General features: G+C 43.9%; 1 protein-coding gene across 8 annotated transcripts in view; it reads left to right on the top strand.

Moving 5' to 3' along the window:
* Positions 1–26,178, top strand: part of DOCK3 (dedicator of cytokinesis 3) — a 292,905-nt gene that overhangs the window by 80,073 nt on the left and 186,654 nt on the right. For 7 of the 8 annotated variants that reach the window (XM_063426612.1, XM_063426611.1, XM_063426609.1 and 4 more), the window contains exon 3: positions 14,728–14,768. In XM_063426612.1, coding sequence (XP_063282682.1) covers positions 14,728–14,768 — 41 coding nt within the window. Of the gene's footprint in view, positions 1–14,727; positions 14,769–26,178 lie in introns of those variants that run through there. The other variant, XM_063426614.1, reaches the window with a different exon arrangement.

Raw genomic sequence — 26,178 nt, 5'->3', positions numbered from 1 at the left:
AGGCCGTAGTTAACCCATTATTGGTCCAATCGACCTGTGAGGCAAGGGTACGAAACTGTATAGCGTAATCAGCCACAGACCTAGAACCCTGTTTAACCCTCATTAATGCTCTAGCGGCATTCTTAGACCTTTTCATAGTATCAAAAGTTCTGCGAAAAGCTGTTAGGAAACTGTGAAAGTTATGCACCATAGGTCCATTAGCCTCCCAAATAGGGTTTGCCCATTCAAGTGCTTTGTCGGTAAGTTGGTGCATAAAGAACCCAACTTTAGACCTCTCTGTGGGAAATGAACGTGGATACATTTCAAAATGAAACTCTATTTGGTTAATGAACCCTCTGCATGTCTTAGAATCCCCTCCATACCTAGGAGGAGGCGTTAAATGTGCTGTAGCGTTAGGCATAGTCGATACTTCAGGAAGCAGGGGTGCAGGAGGGTTAGGTGCGGTTGCTGGAATGGTTCTAGCTAAGAGCGTCTGGAGAGCCTGAGCTATTTGATCCATACGGTGATCCTGCTCTACAAATCTAGCCTCATGGGTCGCCATCTGTTGAGCTAAATCTGCGGGGTCCATGGCCCTATCGTAATGTAACGAGTATATACCCCTACACGCAGGATCCAGCCTAACAGAAGACAGTACAGAGGAGAGATACGTCTACCGGACCTTAGAGTGGCCGGACTCGACGTAATAGGATAAGACAGAGTCAGGAACGATCCGTGGTCAAGGGCACAAAGAGACAGCGTAAACGAAAACTAGCCGGGGACTGGTACACAGGAATCAGCAAGCCGGCAAACAGTACAGAATAGGATAAAGCGAAAACGAAGTCAGAATACAAAGCCAAGGTCAAATACGGAGAAACACAACTGAACACAACAAGCACTAAAGGGAACTGTAGCAGAAACCACGATAGGGCAAGGAACTAAGGGAAAAGGGTAAGTATAAGTAGCCTTCAAACTAATGTGATTGGCTCCTGTCACTTCCACTCCCCCAACAGGTAAGTGTATGGGGTGATTGGCATGACAGGAGCCAATGGGAGCCTTTTTGCAATTTAGGCTCCCACTGTCTCTTTAAGAGCGCGCCCGAGATTCGCGGCGCGCTCTTAGCTGCAGGCGGGACACGTGACCGCTTCCCGCGGTCACTGCCCGCCTTCCTGTCTGAACAGTCGGACGAGCCGCGCGCGGCTCGTGCAGCCGCAGGACCGCGCGCGGCTTGAAGAGAGGACCGCGTCCGGCCCCCGGATAAGGTAAGTACCGCTACACAGGTTCAGATATAGTAGAAGGTTCATATTGGCGGGACAAAGCATCGGCTTTAGAGTTCTTAGAACCAGGTCTATACGTAAGTACATAATTGAAGTGGGTCAGGAATAAGGACCAACGAGCTTGTCTGGCGGACAGTCGCTTAGCCTCCCCAATATAGGACAAGTTCTTGTGATCCGTTAAAATGGTAACAGGATGTAAGGTCCCCTCCAATAAATGTCTCCACTCCTTTAAAGCCATAATGACCGCTAATAATTCCCTATCACCGATGTCATATCTGCTCTCAGGGCCAGACAGTTTCTTGGAAAAAAAACCACAAGGGTGTAGTGGTTTGTCCACCCCCAACCTTTGTGACAGAACAGCACCTACGCCTGTCTCAGAGGCATCGACCTCGAGTAGGAACGGCAGTGTCGTATCAGGGTGGACTAAAATTGGAGCAGAGGCAAAAAGTTCTTTGAGAGTCTTGAAAGCAACGAGAGCTTCAGTAGACCAAGTCTTAGTGTCAGCCCCCTGTCTGGTCATATTGGTAATAGGCGCAATAATAGAAGAGTATCCCTTAATAAAGCGCCTATAATAATTGGAGAAACCAATAAACCTCTGAATAGCCTTGAGTCCCTTAGGCAATGGCCAATCTAAAATAGACTGGAGTTTGTCGGGATCCATCTTAAAGCCTTCCCCAGAAATCACGTAACCAAGAAAGTCTATCTGAGACTGGTCAAAACTACATTTCTCCAATTTGCAGTATAACCCATGTTGAAGAAGTTTGTGTAATACCTTTCTGACTTGTCTGTGGTGGGTCTCAATCTCTCTAGAGTGTATAAGTATGTCGTCCAGGTACACAATAACACAATCATGTTGAAAGTCCCTGAGAACTTCATTAATCAAATCCTGAAATACTGCCGGTGCGTTACAAAGACCAAAAGGCATGACCGTGTATTCATAATGCCCATAACGGGTATTGAACGCTGTCATCCACTCGTGTCCTTGCTGGATTCTCACCAAGTTATATGCCCCTCTGAGATCCAACTTGGTGAAAATTTTAGAGCCCTTTAGGCGATCAAACAGCTCGGTAATCAAGGGGATCGGATAGGCGTTTCTGATGGTTATTTTATTCAAACCTCGGTAATCAATGCAAGGTCTTAGGGAACCATCCTTCTTTTTAACAAAAAAAAAACCAGCCCCGGCAGGAGAAGAAGATCTCCTAATGAATCCTTTGTCTAGATTCTCCCGAATATATTCCTCTAGAACTGAATTCTCTTTGGTGGATAGAGGATATACATTACCCCTCGGAGGCATGGTACCAGGTAGCAGATTAATTTTACAGTCAAAAGTCCTGTGTGGAGGTAGAGTATCAGCATTCTTTTTGTCGAATACTGCTTTTAAATCCAGGTACCGAGGCGGTATCTGTAAATCTGTAGACTGGGTAGAACTACCTGGTGTGTTAATTATACCCAATGGAGAAACCCTCCGTAAACACCTCTCCTGGCAACCCTGGCCCCATGAGAGTATCTCCCCTAACTCCCAATCAATAATAGGGTTATGTCTCTTTAACCATGGGTAACCCAGGACTATGGGAACAGAAGGGGACGAAATAAGCATAAGCTATAAGTTTTCCTCGTGTAAGATACCAACAGTTAAGTTAACGGGTATGGTTTCACGAAAGATAACAGGCTCAAGTAAAGGTCTACCATCTATGGCCTCAACGGCCAAGGGTGTATCCCTTAACTGGGATGGGATAGTGTGTTTAGTAGCAAAGGCCTGGTCGATAAAATTCTCAGCAGCTCCGGAATCTATCAAAGCCATGGTCTTTAGTACTCCCTTCTCCCAAGTTAAAGAAACTGGTAGCAGAAGCCTGTGATCTTTATAGTTATGAGTAGAGGACAAAATAGAAACACCCAAGGCCTGTCCTCTAGAGAAACTTAGGTGCGGGCGTTTCCCGAGCGATTAGGACAATTCAGGCGTAAGTGACCTCTGACTCCACAATACATACACAATCCCTCCCTTCTCCTGTACTGTCTTTCCTCTTCTGAGAGGCGAGTATTGCCTATCTGCATAGGTTCAGGAAACAGTGAGGTAGTGGAATCAGGACTTTGAAATGCGGGAGCTAATTTAAAGGAAGGTCTAAAGTTCCTCTCTCGAGTGTTCTGTCTCTCTCTTAAACGCTCATCAATACGAGATATGAACGAAATTAAATCCTCCTAATTTTCAGGAAGCTCTCTAGTAGCAACCTCGTCAAGGATTACATCTGATAGCCCGTTCAAAAATACATCTATATAAGCCTGCTCATTCCACTTAACTTCTGCCGCCAAAGACCTGAACTCTAGTGCATAATCCACAAGTGTTCGGTTCTCTTGTCTCAGGCGCAAAAGTAATCTAGCTGCATTGACCTTTCTACCAGGAGGGTCAAACGTTCTTCTAAAGGCAGCTACAAAGGCATTATAATTATATACTAACGGGTTATCATTCTCCCATAATGGGTTGGCCCATCTCAGAGCTCTCTCAATGAGTAAGGTGATAATAAATCCAACCTTCGCCCTATCTGTAGGATAGGAGCGAGGTTGTAATTCAAAGTGGATACTGATCTGGTTTAAAAAACCACGACACTTCTCAGGTGAACCACCATAACGTACTGGTGGGGTAATGCGGGAAGAGGCACCTACAGTGGCTACCTCTAGGCCTGAGCTCACAGGGGAAATAGAAGTAGTACGCGTCTCCTCTGGTGGGTTATTAGCACGAGATAATAACGCCTGTAGTGCTAGGGCCATCTGATCCATTCTGTGTTCCATGGCTTCAAACCTAGGATCGGAAGGACCAAGCTGACTGTTTGTACTTGCAGGATCCATTGGCCCTGTCGTAATGTCAGGATCGGGACAGGGATCCAACACGCAGAGTACAGACAGTAGAAAGGTACGTATACCGGACCTTAGAATGGCCGGACTAACGTACGGAGAATATAGAGAATGGTCAAAGGCAAGCCGAGGTCGAGGGAACGAGAAGACAGGTAAGCGAGGAACAAGCCGAGTCAAAGGGTAACAGAGATAAGCAGAGTAAAACAAACAAGCCGGGTCGGAACCAAAAGGATAACTGGAATACAAGAGCGCTGGGTGACTAGACAGGCTAGAACCACGACAGGGCAATGAGCAAATGGAAGAAGCACCGTTAAATACCCTGGCTCAGGAGAGTAGACACGCCTCCGACGAGTCCTGATTAGTCTCCAGACAATTGAGTGACAGGTCGGTCCGGGTTGGCGTCATGACGTCGACTGCTGGGCGTCGTGTTACAAAGGGAAGTGGATCCCTCACGGCCGGCGTGTAAATGACCGGAAGGACCGCGAGGAACGGAGGAAACAGCCCTTCTGGACGGATAAACTTCTAAGTCTCTACCTCTCTCAGAGGTAGAGACTTCAGGTACCCTGACAGCAAGTTAATGTCTGATTGAAAACTAAACCATTTTTTGAATGCAGGCTATTGAATTATAGCCAGGAAAGGGGTATAAGCAGAAACAAAGGGATTTAACGTCTGAATGGCAGATAATTGAGCAGTTAGACTGCAGAAGCATGATCTATACCCCAAAACTGCTTAAATAAGCTAAAGTTGTTTTGTTGCCTTTAGTATTCTTTTAACAAAGACATGGCTACTTATGAATGTGAGAATTCAAAGTGAATTCAAAGTGAATTTTAATTTTAAGGCCAGGAAGGCAAATAACCCTGTTTAGACTGCTGCATTAGTATATCTACTGAATTCATAGAGTGCTACATTCATACATCTACTGAATTCATAGAGTGCTGCATTCATATATCTAGTGAATTCATAGAGTGCTGAATTCCAATATCTACTGAATTTATAGAGTGCTGAATTCATACATCTACTGAATTCATAGAGTGCTGAATTCATACATCTACTGAATTCATAGAGTGCTGAATTCATACATCTACTGAATTCATAGAGTGCTGAATTCATACATCTACTGAATTCATAGAGTGCTGAATTCATACATCTACTGAATTCATAGAGTGCTGAATTCATACATCTACTGAATTCATAGAGTGCTGAATTCATACATCTACTGAATTCATAGAGTGCTGAATTCATACATCTACTGAATTCATAGAGTGCTGAATTCATACATCTACTGAATTCATAGAGTGCTGAATTCATACATCTACTGAATTCATAGAGTGCTGAATTCATACATCTACTGAATTCATAGAGTGCTGAATTCATACATCTACTGAATTCATAGAGTGCTGAATTCATACATCTACTGAATTCATAGAGTGCTGAATTCATACATCTACTGAATTCATAGAGTGCTGAATTCATACATCTACTGAATTCATAGAGTGCTGAATTCATACATCTACTGAATTCATAGAGTGCTGAATTCATACATATACTGAATTCATAGAGTGCTGAATTCATACATCTACTGAATTCATAGAGTGCTGAATTCATACATCTACTTGAGCACAAACCTAGAATGGAATCTGTAAATTATTTTGCAGAAAGCAATTTAGTTAGTTTGGAATTATATAAACTGCTGTTGCTATACAAGAGCTAGAATTTCTGGATCAATCTTTTTTTTTGTTTAGCAGATGCATATAGTAACTACATGTTTGGGGCGATGCACGAACAGTGCTGCCCTGTAGCATGTAGATTTTGTATGGGTTTACTGTTGGATATAAATTAGTTGATTGCTCATTCCATATCCTTAGGATCCCTCCTCTGACTATTTAGCTTCAGGCAGTATACAAACTCTATATAAAACAGTATATAAACAGTGTATAAACTCTATATAAAACAGTATATAAAAAGTGTACAAACTCTATATAAAACAGAGTATAAACTCTATGTAAAACAGTATATAAAAAGTGTACAAACTCTATATAAAACAGAATATAAACAGTGTATAAACTCTATATAAAACAGTATATAAATAGTGTACAAACTCAGTATATAAACAGTCGAAAAAACTAAAGGGTATTCAGAGCTAAGCAATAACTGGAACAGTCCAAACGGTAGCTAAATCACCGGAGCCGGGGTCTCTCGTCCCGTCCACAAACGATGCAGGTACAAGGAGTGGTGCAGCACCTAAAGTGTCCTTAAAAATATATATATAAAAGTAGGGAGAAAAAGAAAAAAAATGGAAATTATATAGTGTAGTATGTCACTGCCCAAATAAATCGAATAAAGCAAAAGAAATACACTCACAATTTCCTGGAGCTAAAATTGTAGCTTCAACTTGAACGTCTGGGCGGAACAATCCCCACCTATGGATATAGTGTGGTTCTTGGTGGTTGCAGTCACTCACATGGTGGAAACATAAGCAGCTCTGCGGATATGGGCTTAGGATATTATAGTGTAATGCCCACTTATAAGTAAAGATGATGGTCTTTTCCCTCCAGAAATATAGGAGAAAAAGAAAACACAAACTAGTGTGTACCGTAAGGCACAGAATACAATTAAAGTGGTAATTAAAGTGATAAGAAATTAACTCACATTTGATGGAGCAGATTGCTATTCTGTTTGAACTGACATATCCGTGGTGGGGATTGTACCACCCAAGCCCGAGGGATAGAGCAGTCCACATCTGCTCCATCAAATGTGAGTAAATTTCTTACCACTTTAAAGCGGCACTGTCATGCCGAACTTACCTTTCCTCAATCTCTTCCTCTTCTCCCCCTCTCTCGGGATCTGTTATTCTTTTCTTCCTGTCTTCTTTAGTTTTCTTTAAAATCATAAGACAAAGTAGGGACTCTTTGCCTTATGGAGGATTCCTCCGCTTGACCAGCTCTGACCAGCGGAGGAGCAAAGTGTGCTTCATTTCCACTGGTCAGAGCAATTTTCCCATGATCCCTAGCTTTACTCCCTGTTCCCACAATGCTTCCTGTCAGTATTGCCGAACGTCCTGTCACTTAGACAGAACGCCGGCAAAACTGCCGAATTGCATCCTAACAGAATGAGCACTGTTTCTCCATTGGTGTTAGGATGCAATTCGGTACTTTGTTTGTATCGGAATTTCATTCTAATGAATGAAACTCCGATCCTATTCATTGCCGCGGCTGCATCTTGCAGCCGCTTAGTAGATAACTCCCTAATTCCCACGGTATCAGGGAGCTATCTACTAAAAGGCTGAAAGACCTAAATTGGTTTTTCAGCCACATTTACTAACACTAAGTAAAAATGACTTAGTATTAGTAAATAATATGCCCCTACTCGCTATACCGTGAGTAGGGGCATGTCTAGTAAGCAGTACTGTAAAAAAAATAAAAAATAAAAAAAAATATTGCCCCCCACCCCTAAACGACGGGTGGGGGCCCTAAAATAAAATAAGGGAGGGAGACCGATTGTCCCCCCCCCGGCCCTCCACCCACCGCTCAGGGGGTTCTTTGGAATTTTCCCACGCTTGTAAAATGACACAGAGCACTGTGATTGGATGGATTTCAAGCCATCCAATCACAGTGCTCTGGGTCATTTTACAAGCGTGGGAAAATTCCAAAGAACTTTCCCACGCTTGTAAAATGACAAAGAGCACTCTGATTGGCTTAAACCCACCAATCAGAGTGTTCTTAGCCTAATTGCAGGGCGGGGCAAGGCTTTATAAGCCTTCCCCCGCCCTGCGGAGCTCAGTCTGCGCGGAGCCCTCCATGGGTGAAGATGGATTATTTTGTTTGCGCTCGGGTTTTTTCTTTTTCGTCAGTTTTTTTTTTGCGCTCGGGTTTTTTATTTTATTTTTAGTTCGACGGGTATGATGGTTTTTTATTTGGCCTTTTTTGGGGCTGAAAAATTAAGATTTTAGAAAAAAGAAGACGTCGAATGGTAAGTTTAATTTTACTTTACAGGTTAGCAATTTTATTACCCCCCTCACTATTTTTTAGAGTGAGGGGGGTAGGTAGGGGCATTTTTATTTGTGTGGGGGGTGGGTGACTAGGGGCTTGGGGACCCCTAGTCACCTTGATGGGGGAGGGGCGGGAAATTTACTTAGTGCCCCCACCCGCCGCCCAGGGGTGGGGGCGGGGGGAGGACAGTAGATCCCCCCCCATTATCGTTATGGCCCCCACCCGCCGCCCAGGGTTGGGGGCCGGTGGGGGGGAGGACAGTAGGTCCCCCCCCCCTTATTACTATTATGGCCGGGGGGAGGACGGTAGGTTCCCCCCCCCCCTTATTACCCTTATGGCCCCCACCCGCCGCCCAGGGGTGGGGGCCAGGGGGGGAGGACAGTAGGTCCCCCCCCTATTACCATTATGGCCCCCACCCGCCGCCCAGGGGTGGGGACCGGTTGGTCCCCCCCCTTATTACCATTATGGCCCCCACCCACCGCCCAAGGGTGGGGGCCGGGGGGGGCAGTAGGTCCCCCCCCCCTTATTACTATGATGGCCCCCACCCGCCGCCCAGGGGTGGGGGCCGGGGGGGGAGGACAGTAGGTTCCCCCCCTTATTACCATTATGGCCCCCACCCGCCGCCAAGGGGTGGGGGCCGGGGGGGGGCAGTAGGTCCCCCCCCTTATTACTATGATGGCCCCCACTGTGAGGCTGCTCACTGTTTAGTGGACATGCCCCTACTCGCGGTATAGCGAGTAGGGGCATTGGGGAGATTTGAATCTCCCTTATGCTATTATGGGGGTCATATTGACACCCATAGAGTGAGGGGGGGACCTGGGGGGCTTAGGAAGTGGTGGGGAGCACTGCTCCCTGCCGCTTCTATAGTTACATATTACAAGGAGGGAGCTGCACGCCGGTAGCTCCCTCCTTGTAATAAACTGAACGAACAAACGAACACTGATACTCAGTGTTAGTTTGTTCTTTTGATTTTTTCTATTCATTCATTCGTCTGTCTGATGAATGAATGAATAGGTGAAATTCCCGTTCGCATGTCCAGGTGTTTCACTGGGCATGTGCGGGAATCTCACAGTCTGTAGTGTGGGTAGACGACGTGTCCCACAGGGACTTCACCTACCCACACAAAGATGGCGGCGCCCTGAATATAGATCGGGGCAGAACATAAAGAATAAAAAATAGGTAATATGGGGGGCTTAGGGGCATTTGGGGGTGACTAGGGGGTCGATTGGATGTAGTGGAGGCGGGAGGGGGGATAAAAAAAAACGGGATTCGGCATGACAGTGCCGCTTTAATTGTATTTCCCCCAAATACACTGTATTTCCCTCAAATACTCAAATTTCCCCCAAATACACTGTTAATAGAAAGGGAACAGGAAAAAAAGTGGTTTATACACTTAACTGGGAATTGCAGAGAGTTGACAAAGGAATGGCATGGATTTAAGGCTAGATAGCCCAGTTGGGAAAATTTGGCAAGCCAGCTATGTTACCTGCTTGGGTATTTTGGACTAATATAGGTAATTGTCAATTCGCCAGTTTAGTCATTATTCCCATAATGACTAACCACAGTGGGACATATTGAACATAACAGCTGCAGTATCAAATGTTCGTCATTACTGATCTAGTGTGTAAGTCATGCCCTGTAAGCATATTCAATTACCAGAATTTACTACAGAACATTTACTGCACAACATACTCTAATACAATTATTGTATGAGATGATTACAGAAAATATTCATTGTCCCTTATACAGTCCAGAAGTTTGTATTTTTTTTATTTATTTTATAATTTTCCTACATTACGTATTCCCTTATACATGCATCCCATTATTTTTCAAAAGCACTTTTACCTATATCAGTCTTAAAGGGACACTATAGTCACCAAAACAACTTTAGCCTAACAAAGCAGTTTTAGTGTATAGATCATGCCTCTAAAGTCTCAATGCATAAATCACGTTTGTTTCTGTTTATGCAGCCCTAGCCACACCTCCACTGGATGTGCCTCACACAGCCTGCATTAAAACAAAAATTTTCATCCACATGTTAACTTTAAAATTTCCTGCAGGGTCTAGGAAGCTATTAGCAGAGCAAGGGATAATAAATTCAAAATTAAGCAGATTTTGCAATAAAGGAAGTGTAAATATTAGACGACTCTTTACAGGATGTGCGCAGGAAGGCTGTGCAAGTCACATGCAGGGAGGTGTGGTTAAGGCTGCATAAACAAAGTGATTTAACCCCTAAATGGCAGTGATTTGAGCAGTAAGACTGCAGAGGCATGATCTATACACCAAAACTGCTTCATTAAGCTAAAGCCAGTGGCGTACATACTAGGGTCGCAGGGGTCGCGGCTGCGATCGGGCCCGGCCCACCAGGGGGCCCGGCCGCCCTGCGACCCAGGTATGTACCCACAGGGCCAGCCTCTTCTGCTGGGGGGCCCAGGAGCCGGCCACCTCCGGGCCCCCCGAGGCTGGCCCTGCTGTCACCCGGCTGGCTGGCTGGCGGGCGCGCGAGGGAGCACTGTCCCCTGGGTGCTCCCTCTTCAGCTCCCTCGCGCACCGCACTGAAACCGGAGCCGGAAGATGACGTCATCTTCCGGCTCCGGCATCAGTACGCGGCGCGCGAGGGAGCTGAAGAGGGAGCACCCAGGGGACAGTGCTCCCTCGCGCGCCCGCCAGCCAGCCGGGTGACAGCCTGGCCAGCAACACCACTGGACCCCAGGGAATCCCCCCAGCTCTCCCACAGGTAAGGAGGCTGGGGGGATTAAATAAAAAAAAAAACTTTGAGTGTGTTAGTGTTAGTGAGTGTGTTAGTGTTAGTGAGTGTGTTAGTGTTAGTGAGTGTGTTAGTGTTAGTGAGTGTGTGTGTGTTAGTGTGTGTGTTAGTGTTAGTGAGTGTGTGTGTGTTAGTGAGTGTGTGTGTGTGTGTGTGTGTGTTAGTGAGTGTGTGTGTTAGTGAGTGTGTGTGTTAGTGAGTGTGTGTGTTAGTGTTAGTGAGTGTTAGTGTTAGAGTGAGTGTGTGTGTTAGTGTGTGTGTGTTAGTGAGTGTGTTAGTGTGTGTGTGTTAGTGTTAGTGAGTGTTAGTGTTAGAGTGTGTGTGTTAGAGTGTGTGTGTTAGTGTGTGTGTCTGTTACTGAGTATGTTTGTGTGCGTCTGTCACTGAGTGTGTGTCTGTCAGTAAATGTGTGCGTCTGTTCATGAGAGTGTGTGTGTGTCTTAAGCACTTACCTTTCTCCAGCGCCGGACTCCCTTAACGCTGGGGATCTCTCCGTCCCCATCCGCCTCTCAGCTGCGAATGCACATGCGTGGCAAGAGCCACGCGCGCATTCAAACCGTCCATAGGAAAGCATTACTCAATGCTCTCCTATGGACGTTCAGCGTCTTCTCACTGTGATTTTCACAGTGAGAATCGCAGAAAATCCTCTAGCGGCTGTCAATGAGACAGCCACTAGAGGCTGGATTAACCCTCAGTGAAACATAGCAGTTTCTCTGAAACTGCTATGTTTTCAGCTGCAGGGTTAAAACTAGAGGCACCTGGCAGGCAGACCACTTCATTGAGCTGACCACTTCATTGAGCTGACCACTAAAACCTGGCACGCAGACCACTTCATTGAGCTGATGTGATCTGGGTGTGTGTAGTGGTCCTTTAAGTGTATGTGTTTATGCATGCACTGGCATACATACCGCGGTCGCACGGGTCGCAGCCCTGCGACCAGGTGCCCGCCGCCATGTGTTGATGCCCCAGCCTGCGCAGAGTAAGCGCTCACGCGGGGGGAGGGGGGGGCCCCGGTTCAGTTTTCGCACCGGGGCCCCATGGGTTGTGTGTACGCCACTGGCTAAAGCTTACCACAATATTTCAAAATAAAAATTATACACACATTAACTGAACCATTGGAAACATTAAAGTTAACACCAAAAAGGACTTCATAAAAAAAACAGAGAACACTTTTGTCAAAGAACACTCCAAGTATCATATCCACTACATCTTACTGTAGTGGTTATGGTGCAATGAATTGTCTCACCCCTCCTCCCCATTGTTAGGAGTTAAACTGTTTTTTAACATTATATCTTCTTACCTAGAGTCTGCCAGCCACTGCTCCCAGCTTCCACTGCCATCTCCTAAGATCCAGATGTTTCTCAGCAGGAGCTTCAAATAGGACTCCTGCAACTTCCGGGTCTTGGCAGATTGTAGCAGAGATGGGTAGTGCCACATGGTGGACCTATACAAAATACGGTTTGAATCCATACAATGAGGGGAGACAGGGCACTCCTAACACCATAAGCACTACAGCAGGCACAGGCAACCTTCGGCACTGCAGATGTTTTGGACTACACCTCCCATGATGCTTTGACACCATTATGGGTGTAAGAGCATTATGGGGGATGTAGTCCACAACATCTGGAGTGCCGAAGGTTGCCTACCCCTGCACTACAGCATGTTTCTAGTGTTCCTTTAACGATTAACCAATACCAAAAAATTGTCAGTGTTTGCAGAACAAACACTGCTCCTGAGCTGATGACTTTTACAATCAATGTTACCAAACCTATACTAATTACTTATTATTGAATAAAATTAAAACAAAGCAAAAGTAAGCCCTGTAACAACAAAATAATTGAATATGTTTACAGGGCATGACTTACTTAAACCTGAGCAGCAGTTTCAGTTAAGGCTGGAAGCCTTTTAAAAAATTAATAGGCTTCTTGAATTGCACAGTATATAGAGTTTGTATACTGCCTGAAGGTAAATAGTCAGCGGAGGGATCCTAAGGATATGGAATGAGCAATCAACTAATTTATATCCAACAGCAAACTCATACAAAATCTCCATGCTACAGGGCAGCACGTTTCGTGCATTGCATCATAACATGTAGTAACTACCGTATATACTCGAGTATAAGCCGACCCGAATATAAGCCGAGGCCCCTAATTTTACCCAAAAAAACTGGGAAAACGTATTGACTCGAGTATAAGACTAGGGTGGGAAATGCAGCAGCTACTGGTAAATTTCTAAATAAAATTAGATCCTAAAAAAATTATATTAATTGAATATTTATTTACAGTGTGTGTATAAAATGAATGCAGTGTGTGTGTATGAGTGCAGTGTGTGTATGAGTGCAGTGTGTGTATGAGTGCAGTGTGTGTATGAGAATGCAGTGTGTGTATGAGTGCAGTGTGTGTATGAGTGCAGTGTGTGTATGAGAATGCAGTGTGTGTATGAGTGCAGTGTGTGTATGAGTGCAGTGTGTGTATGAGTGCAATGTGTGTGTATGAGTGCAATGTGTGTGTATGAGTGCAATGTGTGTGTATGAGTGCAATGTGTGTGTATGAGTGCAATGTGTGTGTATGAGTGCAGTGTGTGAGTATGAATGCAGTGTGTGTATGAGTGCAGTGTGTGTATATGAGTGCAGTGTGTGTGTGTGTATGAGTGCAATGTGTGTTTATGAGTGCAGTGTGTGTATGAGTGCAGTGTGTGTGTATGAATGCAATGTGTGTGTGTGATGCAGAGCCTTGGTGGGGGGTGGTCATTTTTATTATTTTTTAATTATTATTTTAATATTAATTGTTTTTTTTGTTTTATTAATATTTTTTTAATTATTATTATTTTTTATTTTATTATTATTATTTTGTAATATTATTTTATTATTATTTATATATTTTATTTTTTTTCGTCCCCCCTACCTGCTTGATACATGGCAGGGAGGGGGGCTCTCACTCCCTGGTGGCCCAGTGGCATTGGCAGTTCAGTGGAGGGGGGTTGGCAGGAAGCTGTAACTTACCTCTCCTGCAGCTCCAGTCAGCTCCCTTCTCCTCCGCGCCGGTCTGGTCAGCTCCCTCTGTCAGCTCACACTGTAAGTCTCGCGAGAGCCGCGCTATGACCCCGCGGCTCTTGCAAGACTAACACTGGGACTTGACAGGGGAGCTGACCGGACCGGTGCGGAGGAGAAGGGAGCTGACAGGAGCTGCAGGAGAGGTAAGTAAACGCTCTCTGCAGCCCCCACAGCCCCTGGTCTGTATTATGGCAATGTAAGTTGCCATAATACAGACATTGACTCGAGTATAAGTCGAGTTGGGGTTTTTCAGCACAAAAAATGTGCTGAAAAACTCGACTTATACTCGAGTATATACGGTATATACATCTGGTTAAAAAAAAAAAAAAAAAAAAAAAGATTGATCCAGAAATTCTACATTCTATCGTTACCAGCAGAAGAAGGTTGTTACATTTTTGGTTTGTGATCACTGTGAAAACACAAATGAGTGATACCTGACAAAATTCAGTAAACATTATTTATCGCATACGAATGTTGGATTGTAGTTTACCACTAATGGGGTTATTTCTAAAGTGAGAAATGTTGGGAATTCAATGTAGCCTAACTGGAAGTTAGATGACAAAATAGGTGACATATATATTTTCGTTTGGTTTTGCCTTAAATTTTAAATTCACTTTGAATTCACTTTGCTTTTCCAAAAATCCTCACTTTAGTAAATAACCCCGTTAGCCTTGTGATTACAAAAAAGTCTACTAAACCAGAATCAAGTTGTATTAACACTGTTTTTATATGAGCATTCCATATGTTACAGAGTGTGAGAGAGGGATGTCTTTGATGGTAAGCTTTGAACTTATTTAACATGCTCTCCATTGTTTTTAGGTTGGTACAGAGGAGTCTCTATAAAGAACCCTGGCGCAAAGGTAATGTGTCACAGTCACCATACACACATTTTCCCTCGTATCCTATGTTTTCTGGATAGCCCGTGTCTCACCCTTCTTTGTGAATTTCCTTCATTCTACAGTGGTACCCATTACTTCTGTCTGCTCATCACCTTCTGTTTACCTATATCTCATTACGAAATTAAACAAATACAGGAGCAACACCAAATATCAACAAAGGAGATATCACTAGTGTGGACTTGGCAACATTTTGTACTGAAATGCAGGGTCTTTGTCAGGCCTTGCTGGACCGACCATCAACGCAGCATGTAAATACAGAATGCTGCCCATGGAGAAGCATTGGTAGCAGAGGAGATGTTGGTTGGATAGCACCACCATTGGTGCACATATGCATTAAACCCCCCCCAATGCTTCTCAATGGAAAAGCATTTGATTGGTTGAGGTCATCATCAATGATGATCTCAGCCACTGGAGAAGCATCTGCCATGGGGAAAGTATGCAATATGGGATTAAAGGTTAGGACAATATCTTTATTTTACTCTTAAAGTGGGACCCTACATCTAACTTGCCTTGAAGAAATACTAATATTAGAGCTAAACTGATGGTTGGTCCTGCATTTCTTCATCCACTGCCGGTTTCCCTCTAAACTGGAATCAGGAAGCCTCTAAACCAATCTCCCCGTTCACTAAAAGTTTCACAAACCATTTTGTGAACGAGGAGCCACTGATTGGCTTAGAGCATAATCTGACGCTCTAATTCAATCAGCAGCGCCCCTATCTGAGGCTGTCCAAGGTGTCCTTATGCAATTTTAGAGGAAAGCGGAGAGGGGCAGAGCTAACCAATGCTGGATTCTAGACATTAGGGTAAAATGTTCATTAATGGTTTAACTCCTAAAGTTAAGTTGGTTCCAGGGACCTCGTGGCACCATAACAACCTCATTCACATTAAGTTGTCATGGTCCACGGAGTGTACCTTTAATTTGAGATTACATTTTGGTTGATGTGGTTTCCTTTGTGTAAGTTGTGAATTCTGCACACATCTGAGCAGCATTTTTAATGCCAATCAGCATGGAGAAGTTTTCAGGAAAACATTGAGGACCTTACAATTCTTTATCAAATTTGTTAAACGTATCTCTAAAAACTGCACCGTTTTTCTACTATGATCTCTGTACAGAATGCTGTCACACTGAACTCTATTGCCTCTCACTGGCTGCACCAGTAATCACCTATCACTGTGTCATATCACCCTCCCTTTGCCATCTTTAAGGAACCCCTTGTGGTATATGACAGAGCCCTGTCTAAAGCTGCCCCATCTTTTTCATACTGAGCCGTATGAGTCACATGCCACGCCTGCATCCAGCTGTACATTTGCATAAGTAATTGCCCACTCGTTAACAGTTCATTAGTGCTAGTGAAAGCTTCAAATCTATAAAAAGGAGTCAGGGAAGAGTCCCGCAGAGCAGATACTGTGCTAGTGCTGTTCTGATATATTGTATCAACTCTTTGCCTCAATTGTACATTCATTTTATGTTATATGTATTTTAATGTACACGCATGTACACACTTTTCTTCACCATATGTTGGCTGCTTGTAGTAGATCTGCATTTCTAAACCCCCATTTTCTGATTTTACATTTGTGCTTTTTTAAAAATGTTTTTGCAAATGTATGCATACATTTATGGTCTTTGTATTTAATATATATTAGGTGCATTGTAATTGTGTGTCATAGGCTGTATGTTGCTAGGATGTCGGCTCCTATGTTGATAGATGTGCAATCTGAGTGCCAGGAGGAACACACCCTTAAGCATCATCACGTCCGTGCAAAGCCTGGAATCGGGACTGGCTCCCGGGAAGAGCAGCATAGTAAATTGGCTAACGCACAAATAAAGCAAACGACTTTTGACCAAGCTCAAGAGGCTGGGGAGTCCAAAGAGAGATGGATCATGGTCTTGTTTGGACTGAAGGATGCATAGTCTGTTTGATAAGAAAATATTCAGGTTATGGGCGAGCTTTGACAGGGACAGAAGAGGTCAGATACAATTAACAGGCCCATAGAAAAATGTCCAAAAAACAGACACAGAGCGGGCTAGGGTTGGATGCAAGTGGATACCAGAATAATTAAGTACTGTCTGGATCTTGCCTTTGGAGTGTAGAGGTTGGATCACTCTAAGGATACATGTTTGATATGGGATAGCTCTGTCTGCATCCGCTAGTCAACCTACCGTATATACTCGAGTATAAGCCGACCCGAATATAAGCCGAGGCCCCTAATTTTATCCCAAAAAACTGGGAAAACTTATTGACTCGAGTATAAGACTAGGGTGGGAAATGCAGCAGCTACTGGTAAATTTCTAAATAAAATTAGATCCTAAAAAAAATATATTAATTGAATATTTATTTACAGTGTGTGTATAATGAATGCAGTGTGTGCGTATGTGTGTGTGTATGAATGCAGCGTGTGTGTATGAGTGCAGCGTGTGTGTATGAGTGCAGCGTGTGTGTATGAATGCAGTGTGTGTGAGTATGAATGCAGTGTGTGAATGCAGTGTGTGCAGGGCCGGTGCAAGGATATTTGCCGCCGTAGGCAAAACATTTTTTGCCGCCCCTCCCCCCCCCCATATGTCCTGACTTCCCCTCCTCCTCCCTCAGTGGTCCTTACCTCCCCACCCCCGTGTTCCTTCACCCCCCCCCAGTGGTCCTGACTCACCCCTCCCCTAGTGGTCCTTACCCTCCCCTCCCCTAGTGGTCCTTACTTCCCCCTCCCCTCCCATAGTGGTCCTTATCCCACCCCCTCCCTCTCATAGTGGTCCTTATCCCCCTTCTCCCTCCCATAGTGTTCCTTATCCCCCCCCCATCCCTCCCATAGTGGTCCATATACCCCCCCCCTCCCTCCCATAGTGGTCCTTATACCCCCCCTCCCTCCCATAGTGGTCCTTATCCCACCCCCTCCCTCCCATAGTGGTCCATATACCCCCCCTCCCTCCAATAGTGGTCCTTATCCCCCCCTCCCTCCCATAGTGGTCCTTATCCCCCCCCTCCCTCCCATAGTGGTCCTTATACCCCCCCTCCCTCCCATAGCGGTCCTTATACCCCCCTCCCTCCCATAGTGGTCCTTATACCCCCCCTCCCTCCCATAGTGGTCCTTATACCCCCCTCCCTCCCATAGTGGTCCATATACCCCCCCTCCCTCCCATAGTGGTCCATATACCCCCCCTCCCTCCAATAGTGGTCCTTATCCCCCCCCCTCCCTCCCATAGTGGTCCTTATACCCCCCCTCCCTCCCATAGTGGTCCTTATACCCCCCCTCCCTCCCATAGCGGTCCTTATACCCCCCTCCCTCCCATAGTGGTCCTTAACCCACCCCCACCCTCCCATAGTGGTCCTTATACCCCCCCCCCCTCCCATAGTGGTCCTTACACCCCTTTTTTTTGTTATTATTAATTTTTTTTTTATTCTTATTATTTTTATATTATTATTTACTTATTATTTACTTATTTTATTTATATATATTTTTTTTCGTCCCCCCTCCCTGCTTGATATATGGCAGGGAGGGGGGCTCTCCTACCCTGGTGGTCCAGTGGTAGTTCAGTGGGGGGGGGAGAGGGGGGCTGGCAGAGCTGTAACTTACCTGTTCTGCAGCTCCTGTCAGCTCTCTCCTCCTCTGCGCCGTCCGTTCTGCTCTTCTGTCAGCTTACACTGTAAGTCTCGCGAGAGCCGCGGCTCTCGCAAGACTTACACTGGGAGCTGACCGAGGTGCTGAACGGACGGCGCAGAGGAGGAGAGAGCTGACAGGAGCTGCAGAACAGGTAAGTTACAGCTCTGCCAGCCCCCCTCTCCCCCAGTCTGTATTATGGCAATGCAAATTGCCATATTACAGACCTTGACTCGAGTATAAGCCGAGTTGGGGTTTTTCAGCCCAAAAAATGGGCTGAAAAACTCGGCTTATACTCGAGTATATACGGTACATGGATTATGATGGACGGTTGCACACCTTTGCAAGCAGAGTCAGTGATGCAGGCATGTGACCGTTCGTTGCCTTGTGGCCATGACAGAAAACAATATTTCTAAATAATTCTAATTTTTCAAAAAAAAAAGAGCAATTTATACAATATTTATGATGTTACCTTCCATGCAGCTATGCAGGATTTTTTAAATTTATTTTAGCAAGGACACAAAAAGAAGAAAAAAACTTTGTAATGTTTTGATACTCTGACCCCCCAGTAATTCTGCAAAATTGTTTAATGTGTTATTTATGATGTTTGTTTACAGGAAAGTGTAAATTGATATGCTTTCACCTTTTTTCCATTTGTCTGTATTGATTGGTCCAATTGACTCTTATTGTTTTGACAAGCTGTAATTGGTGGCGGAAGTGGGATCCTTGAAGGTTCGCTCTCAAAAGAAATTGATAAAAGATAATATTACTGTAGAGTAGCAATATACTGATGCCAGATAAACAGGTGATGCATAAACGTAACGTAATTAGCATTACCAGGTCTTTTGTCATGTAAATTACATTCAATATATTGTGGCCAGGTGTGTTGATGAATCAGCTGCAAGGAAGATTCCTTGCAATCAATAAATGTACAAAACTAATCGAAGAACATTATTAAGTATTAAGCACATTGTTAAGTGCTAAGGCCTGAGTTGCAGACAAAGCATAGCAAATTGTATCTATTTTACCTCATTTTATTTTAATGCATACAAGTTAAAATACTCCATTATATGCTTACACAATTAGTGTGTGCTTTAAGTGTAATCCGACTACCATAAATGACTACCATAAATTCTATTATAATGTTGCAGATGCAAATCAATACGTAATGTCCGAGACAAGCAATCATAGAGCATATCACGGTGCTTAGAGTTTAGTTAGACAATGTACATTTGCATTATAAAACCTTATTAGCCAGGAGGCCCCAAAACATTTTTTTTTCACAGTGCATTGCAATGTTTCAATATGGATTTTTTTCTTGTGCTACGTTCTTTATTGTACAGCAAATGTAGTGCTTTTGCTAAATTGGGAATAGTGCAGACTTGATGAGGGAATTCTAAGTTTTAGACAAAAATAGATTAATTTGGACAATAATTGAGTTTGGAAAATTTCCTATTCAACTATTGTGGCTTAAAGTGCCTTTTTAAAAATAAATAAAAAAAAACTTTTGTTAATAGGCGTGTCCCTGCTCTCCCACCATTTGCCCTGTTTTTTTTTGTTGTTGTTGTTTTTTTTACACGGTTTTGCCTAGTCACTGCTTTTCCTTATGTAGAACCAGTAAGTTGACAAAAGTTGACAAAGGGTGTAATGCTTTAGTTAAGCTTTACGTCCTTGATCAATTTTGTTATTGGCCCTATGTGTAGGTCACCTCTTTCAAGTGTCAAGTCACACTTCCCTCCACGCGTCACTAAGTCTCAGCGTGAACTGAGTATGCGCATAATCTGATGTGCTCGCCAAGCTATAGGCATATGATACTATTTCTGGGCACCGCCATCTTAGAAACTTGAACTTGGCCGAACCTAGAAAGAAGAAGACCTGGATGGTTCGGGTAGCTGTTTCAAATATAAATTAGGCCGGTCCAAGGGTAAAAAATGGTTGGGACCAGGGGGTGTTGGGTGCTTTGGAGAAACGGATCCCTTGGTTCTTTGCCAAGGGATTCATAAATTGACAGAGCTGCTTTAAATGGAATCTCTAATATTAAAAGTGCAAATACTTCTTTTTTTTTGTCAATCTTTCTTTTTTTGAGACAAATGAATTGGGATACAGAAATAAAAGGGAGGGAAATGTGCAATATTAAGTACACGTTAGTCATATCACAACTGCAAATAACATTTCCTCGATAAGTGTCTAATTTTTTAGGGTGAGTGTAACATGAACATGCTGAACTATTACGCTTAGCGCTTATGGTGTAGTTAACTGTACAGGCTTATGATGGAAGGTATACGGTATATAATCTTTGTTCGTGTTCACCGGAGGTAGGGCATGTGTCCATGTCTAGCTGGGCAAAGAGCCTTTCTAAATTGGCATTTCGCGCTGAGTGACTGCTCTATCGCCAGGTATAGTGGGAAGTTCTCTCTTATAACATTTATTGTGGTTCTACCTAATCTGGCCAGTTCGCTTGGACATATGAATATAAATAACCCTGTAGACATTCTATTCACAGGCTGAGATATAGGCTTATCTGGTCGTACGTTTTAGGCTGAGCTGAGGCTAGTTACTACTGCACATGTAATACAGATTGGTCGTAGTGAACAGATAAGCTTCCTATTTGCATGCTAAAAAAAAAAGTTACGCTTATTATACACTACAAGAGTTCTACATAGCAGTAGGCTGTAATGGGCTATTAAGTAAGGTATGGAGAACCCTAGTCCAAAAGGGTGCAGCCAATATGGGCTGGGTTTGTGATCGGCAGGGTGGACAGTCCTAGTGGGATTTCCGCTGAGCAGTGAAGTCCATGGCTGGAAGCGGCTGGATGTAGGTCTCCCCGACCTTTGTGTCCTTAATCAGCCAATGCCCAGGCGAGATGTGGGGGTACCATGCGTTTGGGGTGACCCCTGGGGCATGGTGGGATGCGGATGTTTGGGGGCCGCCTTCTCGTGTGGACGGCGCCTTGGAGGTGTTCTCCGGTTGGCCCTCGGCCTAGGATGGCCTGTAGAGTGTGGGGTAGTTGCGGTTCCATGTGTTGTGCCTGAATGCGTCCCCTTCCGATTCCGCCTCTCTTTCACCTCAGCATAGGCGTGGGGCCTAGACTTCTTGTCCCTCCAGAGATCCCTTTGGATGGAAGCTTTGACTATCAGGTGCCTCTCAGTGTGGGTCCTCTGTTTCCGTGGCTGCTCTCTGGTTGATTCGGTGCCAGAATTTGCGGCAGACGGCCTCAAACCTGGCTTCAAATAGGGCCCTCCATTGAGTGTGTGGGCTATCATGCCAGGCTTCCCGCGTGGCGGCCATCTTGGGCTCGCCGCGAGGTTCATGCTGCGAGACACATCTGCCCTCCTGTTCAGCGTGCTCGTATCCTCTTCCGTGGGTAGTTGGCAGACCGAGATATCCCCCATCGGTCTGGGGGGGGTGGGGGGGTGAAGTGGGTCAGTTTGCAGGGTCTGAGCTCCGGGAGATCGGCTGCCTCTCCCTCGACCAGGCCCCAACAGTTGCCTTCAGGCTCTCGGGCTGTCATCAACAGTGGTTTCATGGTAAGTGTGATATTGTGTGCCCGGAGTCTCCTGAGTATAGGTTCTGCCAAGCTTTTTTGTGTATGAGCCCAGTATTTAAGCTCAATATTACAGTTTTCCTCTTTTTCATGCAGGAGCTCAAGCTGTGCACGTCTGCTTGCCTTGGCAGTCAGGCTCAGCCCCTAAAAGTGCAAACACTTCTAACGTTAGATTTTCTTCTTGGCAATTTAGATGCTGGGTTCCACTTTAAAGGAACACTATAGTCACCTAAATTACTTTAGCTAAATAAAGCAGTTTTAGTGTATAGATCATTCCCCTGCAATTTCACTGCTCAACTCACTGTCATTTAGGAGTTAAATCACTTTGTTTCTGTTTATGCAGCCCTAGCCACACCTCCCCTGGCTATGATTGACAGAGCCTGCATGAAAAAAAAAAACTGGTTTCACTTTCAAACAGATGTAATTTACCTTAAATAATTGTATCTCAATCTCTAAATTGATCCTTAAAGGACCACTCTAGGCACCCAGACCACTTCAGCTTAATGAAGTGGTCTGGGTGCCAGGTCCAGCAAGCTTTTACCCTTTTTTTTTAATAAACATAGCAGTTTCAGAGAAACTGCTATGTTTATTCTGAGGGTTAAGCCAGCCTCCAGAGCCTCTAGTGGCTGTCTCACTGACAGCCGCTAGAGGCGCTTGCGTGCTTCTCACTGTGAAAATCACAGTGAGAGCACGCAAGCGTCCATAGGAAAGCATTATGAATACTTTCCTATGCGACCGGCTGAATGCGAGCGCGGCTCCTGCCGCGCAAGCGCATTCAGCCGATGACGTCGCGAGGAAGAAGAGGAGGAGGAGTAGAGCTCCCCGCCCGGCGCTGGAGAAAGAGGTAAGTTTAACCCCTTCCTCCCCCAGAGCCCGGCGGGAGTGGGTCCCTGAGGGTGGGGGCACCCTCAGGGCACTCTAGTGCCAGGAAAACGAGTATGTTTTCCTGGCACTAGAGTGGTCCTTTAATCACATACAGGAGGCTCTTGCATGGTCTAGCAAGCTATTAACATAGCAGGGGATAAGAAAATCTTAATTAAACAGAACTTGCAATAAAGAAAGCCTAAATAGGGCTCTCTTTACAGGAAGTGTTTATGAAAGGCTGTGCAAGTCACATGCAGGGAGGTGTGACTAGGGTTCATAAACAAAGGAATTTAACTCCTAAATGGCTGAGGATTGAGCAGTGAGGCTGCAGGGGCATGTTCTATACACCAAAACTGCTTCATTAAGCTGAAGTTGTTCAGGTGACTATAGTGTCCCTTTAAGTGTAAAATAAAGACATTGTACTAACCTTTAATCCCATATCGCGCCTGTCTCTCCATGGCAGACGCTTCTCCAGTGGCTGAGATCATCTTTGATGATGACCTAACCAATCAAATGTTTTCCGTAGAGAAGCATCAGAGGGTTGAATGTGCGTGTGCGGCAATGACTGTGCTCCCCAATCAACATCTCCTTTTACAAATGCATTATACCAATAATATTGCATGACTGTAATAGGAAGAACTTCTAACCATGATATGAGTCACAGCCACTAAAGGGGTCCTTAGAGACAAATGTAAACAGAAAAGACATGATTTTAACAGTGCAGCGAATTTCGCAGGAACAGGATTCTTGCACCAAAACCACTACAGTAATCTTTAGTGCTTCTGGGGCTTTGAGTGCCTATATGAAAACTGCAATGTTTTTACCTGTTGTCCACGATACCATACCTACAAGTTTTGTTCAAAGTGGATAATAAATACAAATGACTTGGAGAATTCTACCAATTCAATTAGTTTGTCCTCGATTCCTTACAGTTCATATTCTTACCTGAATGATATTTGCGCGTATCTTGTGCATTGTATAATGCACTCATTGCAGGCTTAATGTTGGATTAAACTTGCCACTGTCAAGGGTAAATCAGCTTGGATTTGGAACATTGGAGTCAAACACAATACTATAACAAATAAATATAATTTCTAAGCTGAATTCAATTTTGACTCATTGCAGTTTGTATTTACTGGCAGAAATTTGGCCTTGGCGTTTTGTGTCTAGGAGACCGCAAAATTACTATTGGAGAGAGAGAGAATAAATTGTGTAAATAGAAAAAACTGAATCACAAATGAAATAGGTGCTAATGGGTTATAGAGGCACAGAATGCTGGGAGGTTCTAAGAGAGATACTGATTTTTGCAATACATTATTTTCATAATAGAGTTTTAAACATTGAGCATTCCAATTTATTTGAACCTTATATAACTCTCTATCGTGCATAGCCAGAACGGAACCAAAATAAAGGGGCTTATTCACTAAATTAGTGATGAATAACTGACTTTCACATTTCAGGGAGGAATTGATGATCTGGAAAGAGAATTGAGTTGATCTATTTTTAGATTAAAATGGGTAAACCGCTTGTCCTTTCTCCCCAATTGTCATAACACCCAATATGCTGAGAGCCTGAACGCTGGCTGAGCATGATTGAAGAAAAACTACCACAACAAGAGGACATAGCCTTAAATTAGAGGGGAAAAGGTTTACAAATATCAGGAAGTATTACTTTACAGAGATGGTAGTGGATGCATGGAATAGCCTTCCAGCTGAAGTGGTAGAGGTTAAGACAGTGAGGGAGTTTAGGCATGTGTGGGGTAGGCACAAGGCTATCCTAACTATAAGATAAGGCCAGGGACTAATGAAAGTATTTAGAAAATTGGACAGACTAAATGGGTCGAATTGTTCTTATCTGCCGTCAAATGCCGTCACATTCTGTTATGGGAAATGTAGATTTGACACAGATAACTGGCTTAGAATGAACAATTGCATCTCCTATACTGGATTTACATGTATCCCTTTGCAAAGCACTGAATGGCTTTTTGTATTGTTTTTCAAAAAAAATGTTTTTCCCTTTTGTGCTTTATGCAGTTACTTTCTTTACGTAAACTAGCTGAATGAGTTAATTCTGTTTTTAACTCCTCTGCGGCAGAAAAGCTGACAGATGCCTCTGTTAATCTGTTTGGAGAGCAAGAAGTGTCTGAGAGGGAGGGAATTCTAAAGAGCTAGTGTAGATGAAGCTGGGCCTGTATTGTAGGCCTCTCTTTATTTTAACTTCATTGCCGTTACATAAGCAATGCCTTCACTGTGGCATCCAAGGTTACATGTGTTTGTGCTTAATTCAGTACCATGGACAGAAAATAGCTGATGTGAAAGGCCATTTAGCTGGAACAAGTGTTTTGGCACACAGCTGTAAGTGTACGAGCATGAAACCCAGTGCCTTACTCATTCATTTTATATTCTTGTTATTACTTTATCTTTCTTTTAAATGATGGTGTATAAATTAAAAAAAATGAACACAAAACAAACACGGAGTAAGACATCAGGGCTTAATCTCTAAACTGGGAATAGGGGGGATTTACAGATTTTAGGCCCAAATAGCTGATAAGGAAACATTTTCCAACTAACTATTTCCAGCTTGACTTAAATTAGCATTTCTCCGGTTAGTTCACATAAATATTCCTTTTAAAAAGGAATGAAGCCCATTGTTTAATTTTTCATTTACATTTAAATCACGTTGCGGTATTTAGGTACTTAATGCTGTAAATTCCTGATCCAGCATAGCTTCCTGGGCATATATCAACACCGCTACATGCTGACCATGTAAAGTGCTGCCCTACTGTATATACATAGTTACATAGTTACATAGCTGAAAAGAGACTTGTGTCCATCAAGTTCAGCCTTCCTCACATTTGTTTTTTGCTGTTGATCCAAAAGAAGGCAAAAAACCCAGTTTGAAGCACAATTTTGCAACAAGCTAGGAAAAAAAACCCTTCTTGACCCCAGAATGGCAGTCAGATTTATCCTTGGATCAAGCAGTTATTACCCTACATTGAAAGATTATATCCTTGAATATTCTGTCTTTGCAAGTATGCATCTAGTAGCTGTTTGAACATCTGAATGGACTCTGATAAAACCACTTCTTCAGGCTGAGAATTCCACATCCTGATTGTTCTTACAGTAAAAAAAAAAAAACTTTCCTTGGCCTTAGACGAAATCTTCTTTCTTCCAGTCTAGACGCATGCCTCGTGTCCTATGTAAAGTCCGGTTTGTGAATAGATTTCCACACAATGGTTTGTATTGGCCCCGAATATATATGTATAATGTTATCATATCCCCTCTCAGGCGACGTTTTTCTAAACTAAATAGGTTTAAATTTGTTAACCTTTCTTCATAGCTGATATGTTCCATTCCTTTTATTAATTTTGTA

The sequence above is a fragment of the Pelobates fuscus genome, chromosome 7 (assembly GCF_036172605.1).
Source record: "Pelobates fuscus isolate aPelFus1 chromosome 7, aPelFus1.pri, whole genome shotgun sequence".
In the NCBI taxonomy this organism is placed as follows: Eukaryota; Metazoa; Chordata; class Amphibia; order Anura; family Pelobatidae; genus Pelobates; species Pelobates fuscus.
Note: the sequence above shows the minus strand (reverse complement) of the source record. Positions and strands in the feature narration are given on the sequence as shown.